At 44.9% G+C, this 13,495-nt stretch overlaps 1 protein-coding gene across 1 annotated transcript; it reads left to right on the top strand.

The window, feature by feature from the left end:
- Positions 1-1,051: 1,051 nt before the first annotated feature.
- On the top strand, positions 1,052-10,176 carry LHX8 (LIM homeobox 8). The gene is made up of 7 exons (XM_009883986.1): positions 1,052-1,180; positions 2,348-2,469; positions 3,888-4,108; positions 4,566-4,669; positions 7,594-7,689; positions 8,669-8,852; positions 9,568-10,176. The coding sequence occupies exons 1-7, from the start codon at positions 1,052-1,054 to the stop codon at positions 9,642-9,644; spliced, it is 933 nt and encodes a 310-aa protein (XP_009882288.1). The 3' UTR covers positions 9,645-10,176.
- Positions 10,177-13,495: the final 3,319 nt, after the last annotated feature.

Here is a 13,495-nt window from a genome sequence, read left to right as displayed (position 1 = left end):
AAAGCACCTGGGGAGAAACGGGGCAATAAGTTATTCTTGCAAAGGTGATCTGGTAACGTGGGTGAAGGAAATGGGGTGTGCCGCTGCCGGGTGGCTTCGCCTTTGCGTTCAGGACCGAGTAAGATTATTTAAAAACAAACCAACCCATGTGACTTTAGGCATAAAGTGTTGATGCGTCTGGCAGAGGGGCTATTTTCCTTCTCTATTGCAGCCGTTGAAATTATCCTGGATCGGAGTTTTGCCCTCTCTCCTTTCAAAAGTGAGATTAGACGATGACGCTGTAGAAGTCACTCGATCCCACTAGATGCAGCCTTAAATACAGCCACTGCATATCCCGCAGGGTGAAAGCCGGTAACGCCGCCCGCCCCCCTCGCTGTTGCACTGTTAGATGCTCTGCTCAGACCTCGGCGGGGTGCGGAGGCCGAGGGAGGTGTGTGCAGGGTCGGCTTCCCTTTGCGGTGGGGTGGTGCAGGGGTTGGGGGGCTGCCGGGTACGTTTTGTCCCGGTGGATGCAGCTGCCGCAGCGACAGGCCGAGCTCGCACCCCACTGACGCAGCGGGACCGGGAGCGGAGCTGGTTTGAGCTTGGGTCCGGCCCCATTAACTCCAGGGACATTCTGGTAGCTCGTTTCCTCATCATTGCTGTCTCCTGTCTGAACAACTGGGATAACGTGGCTTGGAGCAAAAGACATCAAAATGATTTAGCCTTAAATTCAAATTAGTTGTTACTGCGTCGTGCATAGGCAGAGAGAGAAAGGAATTTGTGCTGGTGAACTAGTGTATTGTGATGATCATCAGCAGTACGTCTTCCAGTTTCAGTCCTGTAAATTAATAAGAACGTGGATGGGTGACATCAAGCAGGACAACTGTCAAAGCTACTGCTGTCCTGTTCTGTGGGAGAGCATTGGGCTCTGAAGAACCGGCAGTGAGATGAGCTTTGTGTGGCTGGGATGGATGTTGGCGTTCGTGTTGCGGAGCTGTGCACCAGCAGTGTGTGAGCTCCTCTCACCCGCACCGGCATCGCCTGGGAGCCCTTCGCACAGGGGACGGGGATGCTCGGCAGGCGCAGTCCGGCCCAAGTGCCGCTGCCGCACTCTGCTGCAGAGCAGCCGTTTGAGGAAATGCTTGGGAGGATCAGTTTGGTGACAGCTGTTATCAACAGTTTCACATTACGTCGCGGTGTAAATTTGTCAGTGTACGGGAAGATGGCTGCCAACGAGGATAATAGTTGGGAAGAATGTTGGGCAACTGCAAACGCAATGTTATAACCTGAAGAATGACTGAAAGGGCTGATTCCAGCGTGAGTGTTGGAGTCAATACCTCACTTTCTCTGTGGTTTGTCTGGCAGTGTTCTGATGAAAGGCACATCCTGGATTATCTCAAATCTGCTGCTTTGCCGTAGGCAATACATGGGCTGTTTGGTATGAAATGAGAAATTGGCTCAGAAAAATTAAAAAAAAAAAACAAAACAACAACCTAAACTTAGTCATTGTTTGATTTATAGAATTCTTCCTATACAGTATGGGATTATCCAGAGGGTTGTTATTTCATTTTTATGGTCACTGGGAGTCTCGGGTTTTCAAATTATTGAAGTTATTTAGCTGATGTGTGATGCACAATGTTTGCATGACAGAGGGTTCTCTTTATAGGAATGAAGAAATGGAAATAATTGAGCTCAATTTATTTGTCCCCAAATTATGTGTGAGTGTTCAAAACTGATAATTTCTGCTGCTTTCCATGACTCTGTCTGGTTTCACTATGGATATTGCATGTTAAAGAATTGTTGAATTTGCTATTAAAACAACTGCTGGTGCTTTGAGACACTAACTCCATTCACCGATGTTGCTCTAACAGGAGCCTGGCAAATGAAGATGTAGTTCATTTGACAGACTTCCCCCCCACTCGCATTTTAAAATTTCAAATCGCTTTGCAAAGTTTGTTCTTTGTTGGGCAGGACTTTTTACAGACTAGGAAACAAAAGTATGTAAGTTAGCTGCCTTCCCGAGGTCGTGTGAGGCCAAAACTCGCTCTGTTACTCTAATACTGTGAGAACAGAACTGGGCACAAAATATCTACGTGGAACTTGAATCTCTTGCTTCCTCTTCTGGTGCTTTTAATTACAAACCCATGAAAGCTTATTTTGAAGACCTCAATCAAATTAATTAACCCTTAATGTGCATGTAGTTCTATAGGAAAAATGTTTTGCCTGGAAGATAAATTTTCTGTGAGTCATGGTACGTGTAATTTTTGGCCTTGTCTGTATGGATGGAGAAAAAGTTTTTGTAGATATGAAATATTATATTGATAGCACAAATGTTGAGGGGTATTTTCCTTCTGTGTTTTTGCAGGTGAATGACCTCTGCTGGCATGTGCGCTGTCTCTCATGCAGCGTTTGCAGGACGTCTCTAGGAAGGCACACCAGCTGTTACATCAAAGACAAAGATATCTTCTGCAAACTTGATTATTTCAGGTATATCATACAGTAATATCAAATTGTTAGATAACACATTACACTTGCTTGTTACTTTTCACTTAAGCCGCAACTGAAATGAACATTAAGTCTCTCTGGGTTTTATTTGCCAGGTTTATTTTCAGTAGTTAAACTCTGCATTTATACAGCAATTTACTTCTGTACATGCGGGAGAGGAAAGTCAGTCGGAGTCTGTGCCACAGGAAGGTTGTAAAGCAATTGTATGTGCACAGAATCATCCTGAGGTAATCCGATTGAGACGACAGAGTGGAGATGACTCTGGACTAGTGCTCCACTGGTACGACACCGAGTGTCACATGGAACTACAAAACCAACCCAGAATAAATCCCGTGATCTTTAAAGGAAGCTCTCAGCAGTTGTACCTTTCTGTGATTAATTTGATTTAGAACATGAAGTGTTCTTCAACAGTAAGGTCTGATCCTGTGAGGAAGAATATTACTGATTCGTGCTGGCATTGAAAGTACTCACGATACAAAATCTTCAGTCCAGAAAGTAGCAAAAAATTTTTATGTGATTGCTAATGCCTCCCCAGACCAAACTATCGTTGGGAGTCTCACCTGTGTAGTGAAGGGATCGTGTCCAGCTGGTCAGATTTGACACTAACACAGGGGGACGGGGCAGATGGAATCCTGTGAACTGGAAAAACAGAGTTTTGTGGGACTTGGGGGCGGGGGGGACGGGACACAACAAAACCACCCAAAACTTACAACCCTGCAAAGATTTTCAGGACAAATTCTTATCTACTCAATCAACATATCTTAGTGGCTAGTTTCCTCTTCAAAGAGACATGTTCTACCGTAGGAAAGTAAATACTTGCAGATATTTGAATTTCTTTTAAAATCATAATGTGATGGTAATTAAGGAAACAACTATGAAGATACAGGTTTTCCCTCTTCTTCTGCTGAAGGGAACTGAATGATTAGTGAAGGATAATGTAGCTAAATATAACAACTCAGACTACCACCAGAGTAATGGGAAATATTTGAATAATTTGGAGAATTTTGAACACAGTCGGCTGTTTCCATCTCCTGCTCGAAGCTTTTTAAAGAGTAATATGAAAGGAAAGATGAAGAGTTGTGAATTCATGTAGCAGTTAAGATGTTTCAATTTCACTCTTTGGCTTATGAAAATATTAACTTTTGTTGTTCAGTAGCGCTCTCGCCTTAAGCGATCAGATACAAACTTGCTGTTTTGGTTTTGGGTTGTGTTTTTTTTTTTTTTTTTTTTCTTCAATGAGCCCACAGTTGTGCTGCCCCCTCCTCCCTCGCAGTCAGCCCGCTTGCTGCAGGTCCCGGCTGCGCTGCCCCATCCCCGTTGCCCCGGACCCTGCCGGAGTCACCCCCTTGCCCCAGCGGCTGGTCCTGCGCCTTCACCCTGCGCGTCCTTTGTTGTTGCAGGCGGTACGGCACCCGCTGCTCCCGCTGTGGGCGACACATCCACTCTACCGACTGGGTCCGACGGGCAAAAGGAAACGTCTACCACTTGGCGTGCTTTGCGTGCTTCTCCTGCAAAAGGCAGCTTTCCACCGGGGAGGAGTTTGCGCTGGTTGAAGAGAAAGTCCTTTGTAGAGTGCATTACGACTGCATGTTGGACAATCTGAAAAGAGAAGTTGAAAATGGTAACATGCTGCTTTTGTTAAGGACTATATTTGTGGTTTAGTTTTAATTAAATTGTTGGGTTTTACTTCATCTTCCTTATTAAGAGGTAATTACCTAGCTTTGCTAAGGCTGGAAGCACGGGTTCTTGAATTAAAATAATGTGCAAATTATTTGATGTTTTGCTTTTTTTTTTAAGTTTGTATAACTTGTTTTCTATCCTAAGGAAAAGAAAGCAAGAGCATATCTAGTTGATAAAATATCATGCTGAATCTATTCTCCCTTCACTTGGAAGGGAGTTTTGGGGTGCCACGGGTAATGGTGCCAGATCAATTTAACTTTGAACAGAATACGTTTTTTTTTAAAGTTGAAATTTAGCTGGCTGAATAACTGTTGGTTATTGTTGGAGGACAGTCTGACTTACAAATAACATTGTTTTGAACGTTTAACGGACAGTGGTGTTTCCTTTTAATGCTTCAGGTAATGGGATTAGTGTGGAAGGAGCATTACTAACAGAACAAGATGTTAATCATCCAAAGCCAGCGAAAAGAGCTCGGACCAGCTTCACTGCAGATCAACTCCAGGTAGAGGCAGTGCTAAAAACTTGCATAGTTCAGGTTTATATGCAGGATGTAGGTGCTGAACCGATAGGAAATGGGATGGGTGTGGGGGGAAAGAAAGAGCTTGCTTGCTTTAAGCTATTTCATAAACTATCAAGACGCAGCATGTTTCTGGGATTGTTTGTTAGCTTCAGCAGTTTAATATGGAATAGTTACTCTTCAAGGTTTTTATTTCCCTGAGGGCAGCTAGTAATTCTGCAGAGTGGAAATAAAAAGGTTGTTCTATTTTGATTGCTCGATGAAATCTATTTAATCAGGCATTTACATCGCTACACATAATAAAGACAAAATACTTCTAGAATTATGTAATGTGAAGAGTTGTACTAAAGATGGGTACTGTATATGACTTCAAGACATTAACAGGGTGGAAGTTTGAGTTTTGTTTAGTGCTCGGTAAGGGGCTGCGAAAGGTGGTGTTCTCCAAACAGGTGAGTGTCGTGGGTTCCTGTTCGTGCTCACATGGACGCAGGTGACTCCCATCAGTGTCTGTGTCTTGTTTTGCTCTGGTTTATAGAGAAGATGGGGAGTAATTGCTCATTCGGTTCTTGATTGCCTTTTTTCCTTCTAAGGTGGTTCTCCTCAATACTTGATTTTTAGATCATATGTTACAGTCTTGGCTATAATTCTGTACAGCAGGAAGAGAGTATCTCAGCAGGGACTCATCTTTGCTTTCCTTCCTTCTCTTCTCTCCCTTCTCCCAGCCCTTCCAAAATGCTTCTCGTGCCGATTTCCTCAGTGTCTTTGAGCTTTGCCTGTTAAAAATATATTAGTCAGTATAGTCTTGGTGTTATATTTCAAGATGAAGCTTCAGTATTTAGTGCTGCACGTTTAAGGGGGAAAAAAAACCCCACATTTTTTTCCCCACTTTGGGAAAGTGTGAAGCACTTGGCAGCAATTCTCATACTGTCCAGTTTGTTCTTGAACATGCATTACTGAAGTATTTCTTTCCAATATCCCTTATGAGAGGCTCGGCCACTCGTTGTGTTCCTTTCCGTGGTCAGGACTAAGGGAAGCAGGAGCTGGGAAGTCTGGAAGTGCCAAATCGAAAGCCCTCCCGCAGGGTTGAGCCTGCCCTGAAGGGGCCGGCATCTCCTCCGCTTTCAGGGCGACTTGTGTTGCTGCCTTGGCACGGGTTAGCTCTGGGCTGCCTCAAGTATGAGTTATTTCACCCTCTGGATCACCGCTTCACTTAAATTAGCCTTCTGGGGAAAACCGCCGTGACCGGGGGCGGCCGCCCCTGAAAGGGGCGGTGGTGAGACCACGTTTAGAGGTTTCGGCCCGCAGCGGGAAGGAAGCTGCCGCTTTCTACCTAACCCTGGCTGTGTGTCCCCGCTTTCAGTTTATAACGTGTCTGAATTTCTGGTCACACGTGGCCACTGCACCGTTTGTTTTCTGCTGTCTCAGCCTGAGTTCTCTTTTGTTGGCCCGTTCTCCTGTTGGTGGTGAAAGCAGTTGAGAAAAACTAAAGTTGAGGTATAATAACAGACGTGAGGCATTTAAGCAGCGCTGTACAACGTGGCACATGGCCCTTCAGAGCTTGCTTTGCTTTTCCAGCCACGACTGGAGACAGAATGTGGTGTTAATACAAAACAAGCGTGTCAGGAATAATCTGCCCAGGGCATAGGACAGGGCCTCTGGGTGTCGGGCTCGGACTCCCCAAAAGCGCACTTTCTTTCCCAGCAGCCTCTGGAGGGGCAGCCAGCCCAGACGTCGGGGCAGGAGTGGTGTTGAGGGCTCCTGCCCATCTGCGGCTGGTGGAACTCCCCTGTTCCTCTCTCTTCCCGTTGAACACAGATGGTAACCTGTCTCAGTGAGTGTTTGAGACCTCAGGGCCTCTTGTCTAATGACACGAGCTGTCTGCTCTGCCACTGTCCTTGACGCTGCTGTAAGAGTGGTCCTCCCCTAAGAGAAGTGTCAGAGGGATAAGTGACCGTCAGAGCAGCAGCATGTACTAACGCGCCTTGTGAAGAACCTGTGCAAAAGGATGTCCATGCTTTTTGATGTCTTGGTATGAAACAGTAGGAAAGTAAATAGTTTCAGCGTTTCTGAATATGGAGAGTTGTCTGAATCTTCAAAGATGAAGCCAGGCAAAAATTGCAGACCATCAAGGGACAAAATCCAGAAGTGAGAAACTGCAGTTTACCAAGTTGCTGAAGATATTCTGCAGAAATCCATGAAGCCTTACTTAAATAATGTAAACTCTTACAGGCTCTAAAACTGCTCAGGCTGCAGGCCAGGTTGACATCTGCTTCCTCAGAAAAAAATGTAATTTGTGTCCTAATGACAAGTGTTCACTTCAATTTTTGTAAAAAGAGGAGTGTGACCAAACAATTCCATAGAGCAGGTCAGCCAAGGTGGAGCCTCAGTGTTCCTCAGGTCCGTTAAAGGTAAACGAGGCACAAAGGGCATCCCGGTTCCCGTGCACCCTGTGCAGCCGGAGCGGAGGTTACGCAGCTCTGTAAGATGCAGATAGTGACGGACGGGCTGAGGGAGGTGGATCCCTCTTCCAAGCACTGTGGCTGCTGCTATAGACGTTTCCTTTCTCAGGTGTGTTTGAACTGCTTCGCAGGGGAATTTTGTCCCACAGTCTGTGCAACACAGTCGTAACAGAGCACCTCCTCGTCTTTTACTACTGCCAAGCAGAATTAATTTATTTCATTTCTGGTAAATGTCTCAGTTCAGTTAAGCATAATAAGGGGCTTGTGTTTTGGCTGGGGGGGGACTTTATTTTTTTTTTTTCCTTAATGTATTGGGGACTGCCTGGGGACTATTGATTACAACAGTCTCCTAAAAGCAGGCAAAGAGTAGGAGCGCGGCCGAGAGGAGTCTCTAACGCTGCGCTTGGGGCTGCTCACAAAACCCTGCCTTCTCCTGTCTTGCCTTCTCAGGTTATGCAAGCACAGTTTGCTCAGGACAACAATCCAGATGCACAAACGCTTCAGAAACTGGCAGAAAGAACAGGCTTGAGCAGGCGCGTCATACAGGTAACTGCGCTGAGTTACGTGACTGACGAGGTCTGGTACTCATCCACTGGAAGTGCTTAACGACAATTTTCCCCATGTAGTTATTCTGAGATGGAAAAAGACCTAATCGCTGGCAGTTTTACTGTAACTTCAGACAACATCCTTAGTCAGGAATAGGTCTAGAACAAACAGGTTAATTTGGAAAACTTGTTGTATTCCTCTTGCATGTTGGCGGATCAATAATCTTCCAGGAAGAAACTTCTCAGCCTAAATAGTATAGAAGTTGGCATTAAGCTCTTCTAAACATAAGTCTCTGACTTCAGTAGGCTGTTCTTAAGATCTGCACTTTTTTGGAAAAAGGCTTGTGGTGTGACACGTTGGGAGTAAGTAAATATCTCGTGATCTGTTCCAGAGAGCGGTTAAAATATGTACCCGTGCCACCCAAAGCGGAGAGAAGCATGAATTAAATCTTTACTTGAAGGTGACTCTCAGCAAACGTTATATGCGTGGGCTTTTTATACATAAATATGATTTTTTCAAATAATCTATATTATACGTTTATATAAATAAAAAGTTTGTAGTTTCCAGTAGCTCCTTCCAGCCAGCAAGACTGTGACAGTGTTTGTAAAGAAACGAAGCATCTCGCAGCTGCGATCAAGCCTTAAAAAAGTGTAAGCTTGCCCACTTCTCAACGTGAAAAGGCAAACGGGTGCCCTGCGAAGGCCCTGTGGCTGTCGGCCACGTCCCATCAGGTGCCCGGGGCAGCGGCGGGTGCTGGGGCTCAGCCCCTTGCTGTGCTGCGGCCGCTGTGCGAGCTCTCCTGACACGGCCCCGCGTGGGCTGGGAATGAACGCTGCTTCACGTGGACTGTCGGAGTTACGTTAAAGGCCCAAATAACCGACTGAATTCAGCTGAAGTTAGAACGCTGAGGTTTCTGTTACATGGATGTTGAAACAGAGTGTGATCTGTCAACACCATGTGAATTTTTCCCCCTTTTCAGGTGTGGTTTCAAAATTGCAGAGCGCGCCACAAGAAACACGTTAGTCCCAATCATTCGTCTACTGCTCCTGTCACGGCAGTGCAGCCCTCCAGGCTGTCGCCGCCCATGTTGGAAGAAATGGCGTACTCCGCGTACGTGCCCCAGGACGGGACCATGTTGACTGCTCTGCACAGCTATATGGATGGTAGGTGTGACGGCGCTGCCTGCCCACGTAAAGCCGTTTCTGACTGTGGTGAGAACAGTTTGCCAAGTACCGACTAAAGAAACTTCACGGATTTCTGATTTCTAGTATTCTTTATAGAATATCCTAATATGGCCCTCACTGTCTGCCCCTCACTGAGGAGCGTGCCGCTTCAAGCGCAACCCTTTGCCGTTAGAGCGTAGCTGAAAGTCTGGGTGCAGAGACCACTTTCTGTGTTTCCTGCAGACTATGAATACTAGTAATAAGAAATCAAACACTTTTTTAAACATCCATGCCACACTTTTTTAATAATGTCAATGACAACTGGTGGCCACCTGCGCCCCATGACCGTTGGTGTGTACCCAACCCAGCGGTACCACTGCGGACTGGAATGGTGCGGGGTGCCCCGTGGTCAAAAACGCTGCAGCTACTGAGTGTCTCCTGACCCAGCAGGTCAACAAGTTTGGCTCAGATCTGTGATTAGGAGAGGCCGTGAAGGTTTTGGGAGAAGTAGACTGTGCCATGTGTGTGGCCTGAGCCCGTCTCTCTTCAACGCAGCGGTGTGGGCTGTGGTGGAGGAGTGGGACTGCTGGGCGAGGGGAGGCGCAGCACGCGGTGGTCGGGGCCAGTGAACTGTTATTACCCAGTGGGGTTTACTGGCTGATAATCTTTTTCTGCCTCTGATGAAGCTGACCAGTAAATGTTTCTGTTCTTGTAGCTCATTCACCGACAGCTCTCGGACTCCAGCCTTTGCTACCCCACTCGATGACACAACTGCCCATCAGTCACACCTAACTCCTTTCTGTCAGGGATATAAGCTATTAAGGATGTATTCTTAAGGCATTTATTGTGTATTAAAAATACCATTGGAAAGATATTAGTGTTAACTTTTTATTTAACATCTAAAGCATTTTCGAGACCATTTTTGCTGCCCAGGTATGTAAGTATATTTAGCCTGCAAGACACTTTTACGGATTCTGCATAAATAACTATTACATTGTTTACAAGCCTTATTAAACACCTTTTTGTATTGTCTGGAAGTAGTCCACTCTAGTTATGTGTGTGTTAATTTATTTGTCATCAAAAGAGCACTTTGCCTAAAAGAAAGGACTGACAATTGTGCAAAATGTTTACAATTCTTTGTGAAATTGTAGTTTATCATTAGTTTGTATCTGTAAGTTATTGCTAAAAGTATTACCTGTATTTGAGTTGTATACAGCCTCTATGTTAAAGCTTATTTCTGTGAGTTTACAAAAAATAAATTTTGGTTGCAAATATTTTCAAAATTAACTGAATAAAGTTTCTGCTGTAGCATGCCAAGCAAAAACATTGTCAAGTGCTTGACTTGAATCTTCAGTTTCAGAGAAGGTCCCTGGTATACTTAGGTACGCTACACCAGATTCCTTCAGGAGTGCTCATATCTGTCTCAACTGGTTCAAAAAAAATCCTTTAATGCGCTTAGATGGGTCTTGAAACACCCCAAATAGGCACTTCTTCAAAGTAAGTGTATGTACAACAGCGCTGCTCCTGAGGGTGAGGGCGCACAGCCTGCAGGGTGAGGGGAGGGGTGGATGTGTAGGGTGGATTTTTAACTGTGATTTAAGTCAGAGGACATAAGTTCACATCTGCTTTAATATTTTTAATTTTTACTACTTCAGCTTCCGTTTTCAGTGGTTTTATCTTATGATTTTGAATGGGACTGTAACTGTTGTAGGTGCCCCTGCTCTGGCAGGGGAGTTGGACTAGATGATCTCCAGAGGTCCCTTCCAACCCTGACCAGTCTGTGATTCTGTGATACACGATACTGAAACAGAGTGTGCATTTTTAGAGTAAACTCTAGTTCAGTATTTTAACTGAGCTGTATCCAACCGTGCATGGACAGAGACTGGAATTCAGTCCGATGCACAAAAGTCTACTGTGTGTTAAACTGCTTAATTGCAGAGCATGCGTAGATCCCATCTGCACACCTAAACTTCACTTGCATCAGAAGGAAATCGTACTTTTGAAGGGGTGTGTGTGTCCATGTCCTTTTCTTTTTTCTTTCTGAACTATGAGTTTGTGTCTCATCTCAGAAATTTCTTAATTGTCCCGGTCAAACCATTGCAATGTGGAAAATGTAGTATTCTCCCTGCCACCATGGAAGGATGGTGGCTTTTGAGAGCATAACTTTAATGATGAGCTCTGAATTACTCAAGTTTCATAAATTAAATGTTGGCACTGTTTCAAGTGCAATGCACTGGTGTCTGAGCTAATCCGAATAGCAAAAGCGATCTACCTGCCCTGTCACAGTGGTCTGTTGAGGCTCGTGGTATTCTGAGGCATTTTTTTCTTTCACAAAACACTGGAAAGACATGGGGTGTTGTGGAACTTGGCTGACTTTACATTTTCTTCTCAGACACGCACTTCTTGGGGAAGTACTCTGGGTGCAATACCCAGTTCAGTGTGTCGTCTCCCGTACGTAAGCTATCTCCGTGTATCTGCGTGATAGAGAACTGCTTGCACGGCTGTAGACAAACGGGTTTTCGTTCGTTTGTTGGGTCTGATGTGCAGGTAGGACAACCTCACTGCTGAAGCTTTACCAGTTAAATGCTAAGTAATGCTAATTTAGCTTTTAACATAACTTGGCCATCTATTCGGTTGCCTGGTTTTAAAACACAATTTGACTTACATCGGGTCCCTTTAAAGAAAAGTAATTATTCACTCTAATTTGAAGGATTAAGCAGCTTCAGTGACAAAGTAAGTCTAAGCTTACTTATGAACACCCCCTTCTGTTCAGTTCCAAAGTCAGTGCAGGATTAAAGTAGATGGGGAGCGATTTTCCCATTTCCCTATGAAAATAGGAAGCAGGAGAATTCATCTTTCACTACTGTGAATGCTCGAGCAGCTATTTGTAAGCGTGGCTGGGAAAGTGTAGACTGGAGAATAGGAAGCTCCAGCAAAGGATCTGGACTTGGAGCCTTCCCGTTGGGAAGGTCGGGGGGTGCGCTGGCTGAGCTGTGTCGGGCTGTGCGTGGCCGAGGAGGTGTGTGGGACACGGAGGGCGCTGCCGTCTGCTGCTCTCAGTGGGCGCTGTCGCTGTACCCTGACTTGCAAGTTTGAGCACTTGTCTCTTTCTCCTGGTTATGCACTGGTTTTCGTTTGGGGCTTTGCTGAGCTCGTCTGACTCCGCAGCCACCCTCGCTGCTGCACGCTGTCACAGAAGTCGCTCGGACTGTCCTGTGCCGAGGAAGTTCATGGGCTCTCTTTACAGGAGGGGAATGCAGCTATAGCTGCAGCAGGAACACGTCGTGTGCTGAGTCAGCACCTTTTAAACTGCACAGGTTCCATTTAAAATTGAAATGTTGCATGAAATTAGTGTATGAAATAAATTGGTCTTAATATCTCATTTAAAAGTGACCTGTCTTGAGCAGAGACCGATGTAGGTCTCTGTCTGGTGCTCTGCACTGTGAATGCTTTTGCAGAGACCTGTGTTTGCGATATATCCCTTCCGATCCCAGAGCCTTCAGCCTACACGGTACGATGATCATATGGCACTTGCTCATACTTTCAATGCACCGTGTATTAAGAAATCCAAAACGGAACTAATGATGCAAACCATATTTTGCGTCAAGAGGTTCTCAAAGGAAGAAATATCACTAAAAAAGTGTTGTCTCAAAAGTACTGTGAGAAGACTGGCTGTCGACTTCTCCTCCTTTTCCCCTTCCTGCCCTGTCCCGTCTCACCAATGCAGTTTGGGGCTGGCTCACTGATTATTGCGTGTTGGAACAGGCAACCACACTGCAAAATAAACCAAAGTTTATTACGTTCAACCTGCTGCAGGAGGAGGGAGAAATCTTGATAAAAATTCCCTCCTCATGCAAACTTCACAGAATCGCTAAAGGATGCCCCTTTATTATTAGCAGCTCATAGTATTTCACTTTGCAGAGTAAAGAAATAGTCTATTGCTACAGCATCTTCAAGATCTTTTAGAATACTTCAAACTCTGCAATTAAATGAAATACTGGAATGTAGATGTTTTGAAATTCCAGCTGTTCACTGGATATAGGGGTTAATGTTCATATAAAATAAATCTGAAAAGTACTCGGGCATTCGCTAGTCTGTTTTTCACCCCAAGGCACAATGAAATGTCTTAGCTACTGCTAGTGGAGATGTTTGACTAAGCTGTTCTTAAATGTCTCCAATAGTAGAAATGTTTACAGACTCCACAGGAAATCTGGAATTTTCTTAGGAGAAGAGGGAGAAAAACAAAAACCAACAAAAGAACCCCTCCAATCTTCTCCTCCCTGCTAAACAAATCTGATTAGTTATCCCTCTATCAACACCGCCCTCCACGTTCTGTCCGTGGCTAGCTCTTATCTTCCCTCCTGCTAACCGTTCCCTGTGGATTATTGCAACCCGGGTAACCAGCTTCTATTTTACCACACTGAATTTCACTCTGCTTCTTTCTTGCTGTTTCTCAAAGTTTTCAAAATCATTTTGAACTCCAGTTCTGAGCTCCCCAGTTCCGCCTCTTTTGTGTTGTCAAACATTCATAAGAATCTCTTTATTCTGTCACGCAGGTAATTAACTAAAATACTGACTAAAACCTGATCCTTCCATTTTTTAAACAGGAGAATGTATTGTGTGAACTGCTTACAACGCCTTTT

This window comes from Charadrius vociferus, unplaced genomic scaffold, assembly GCF_000708025.1.
Source record: "Charadrius vociferus isolate BGI_N301 unplaced genomic scaffold, ASM70802v2 scaffold423, whole genome shotgun sequence".
Lineage (NCBI taxonomy): Eukaryota > Metazoa > Chordata > Aves > Charadriiformes > Charadriidae > Charadrius > Charadrius vociferus.
The sequence above is the reverse complement of the archived record's forward strand: the minus strand, read 5'-3'. Positions and strand labels throughout refer to the sequence as shown.

Bases quoted from the DNA above. Each gene is read 5' to 3' on its own strand.
- LHX8 (XM_009883986.1), top strand. From the start codon at position 1,052: ATGCTCGGCAGGCGCAGTCCGGCCCAAGTGCCGCTGCCGCACTCTGCT. The intron at 4,109-4,565 runs GTAACATGCTGC...TTAATGCTTCAG, and splicing joins GAAAAGAGAAGTTGAAAATG to GTAATGGGATTAGTGTGGAA. The intron at 4,670-7,593 runs GTAGAGGCAGTG...TTGCCTTCTCAG, and splicing joins TCACTGCAGATCAACTCCAG to GTTATGCAAGCACAGTTTGC.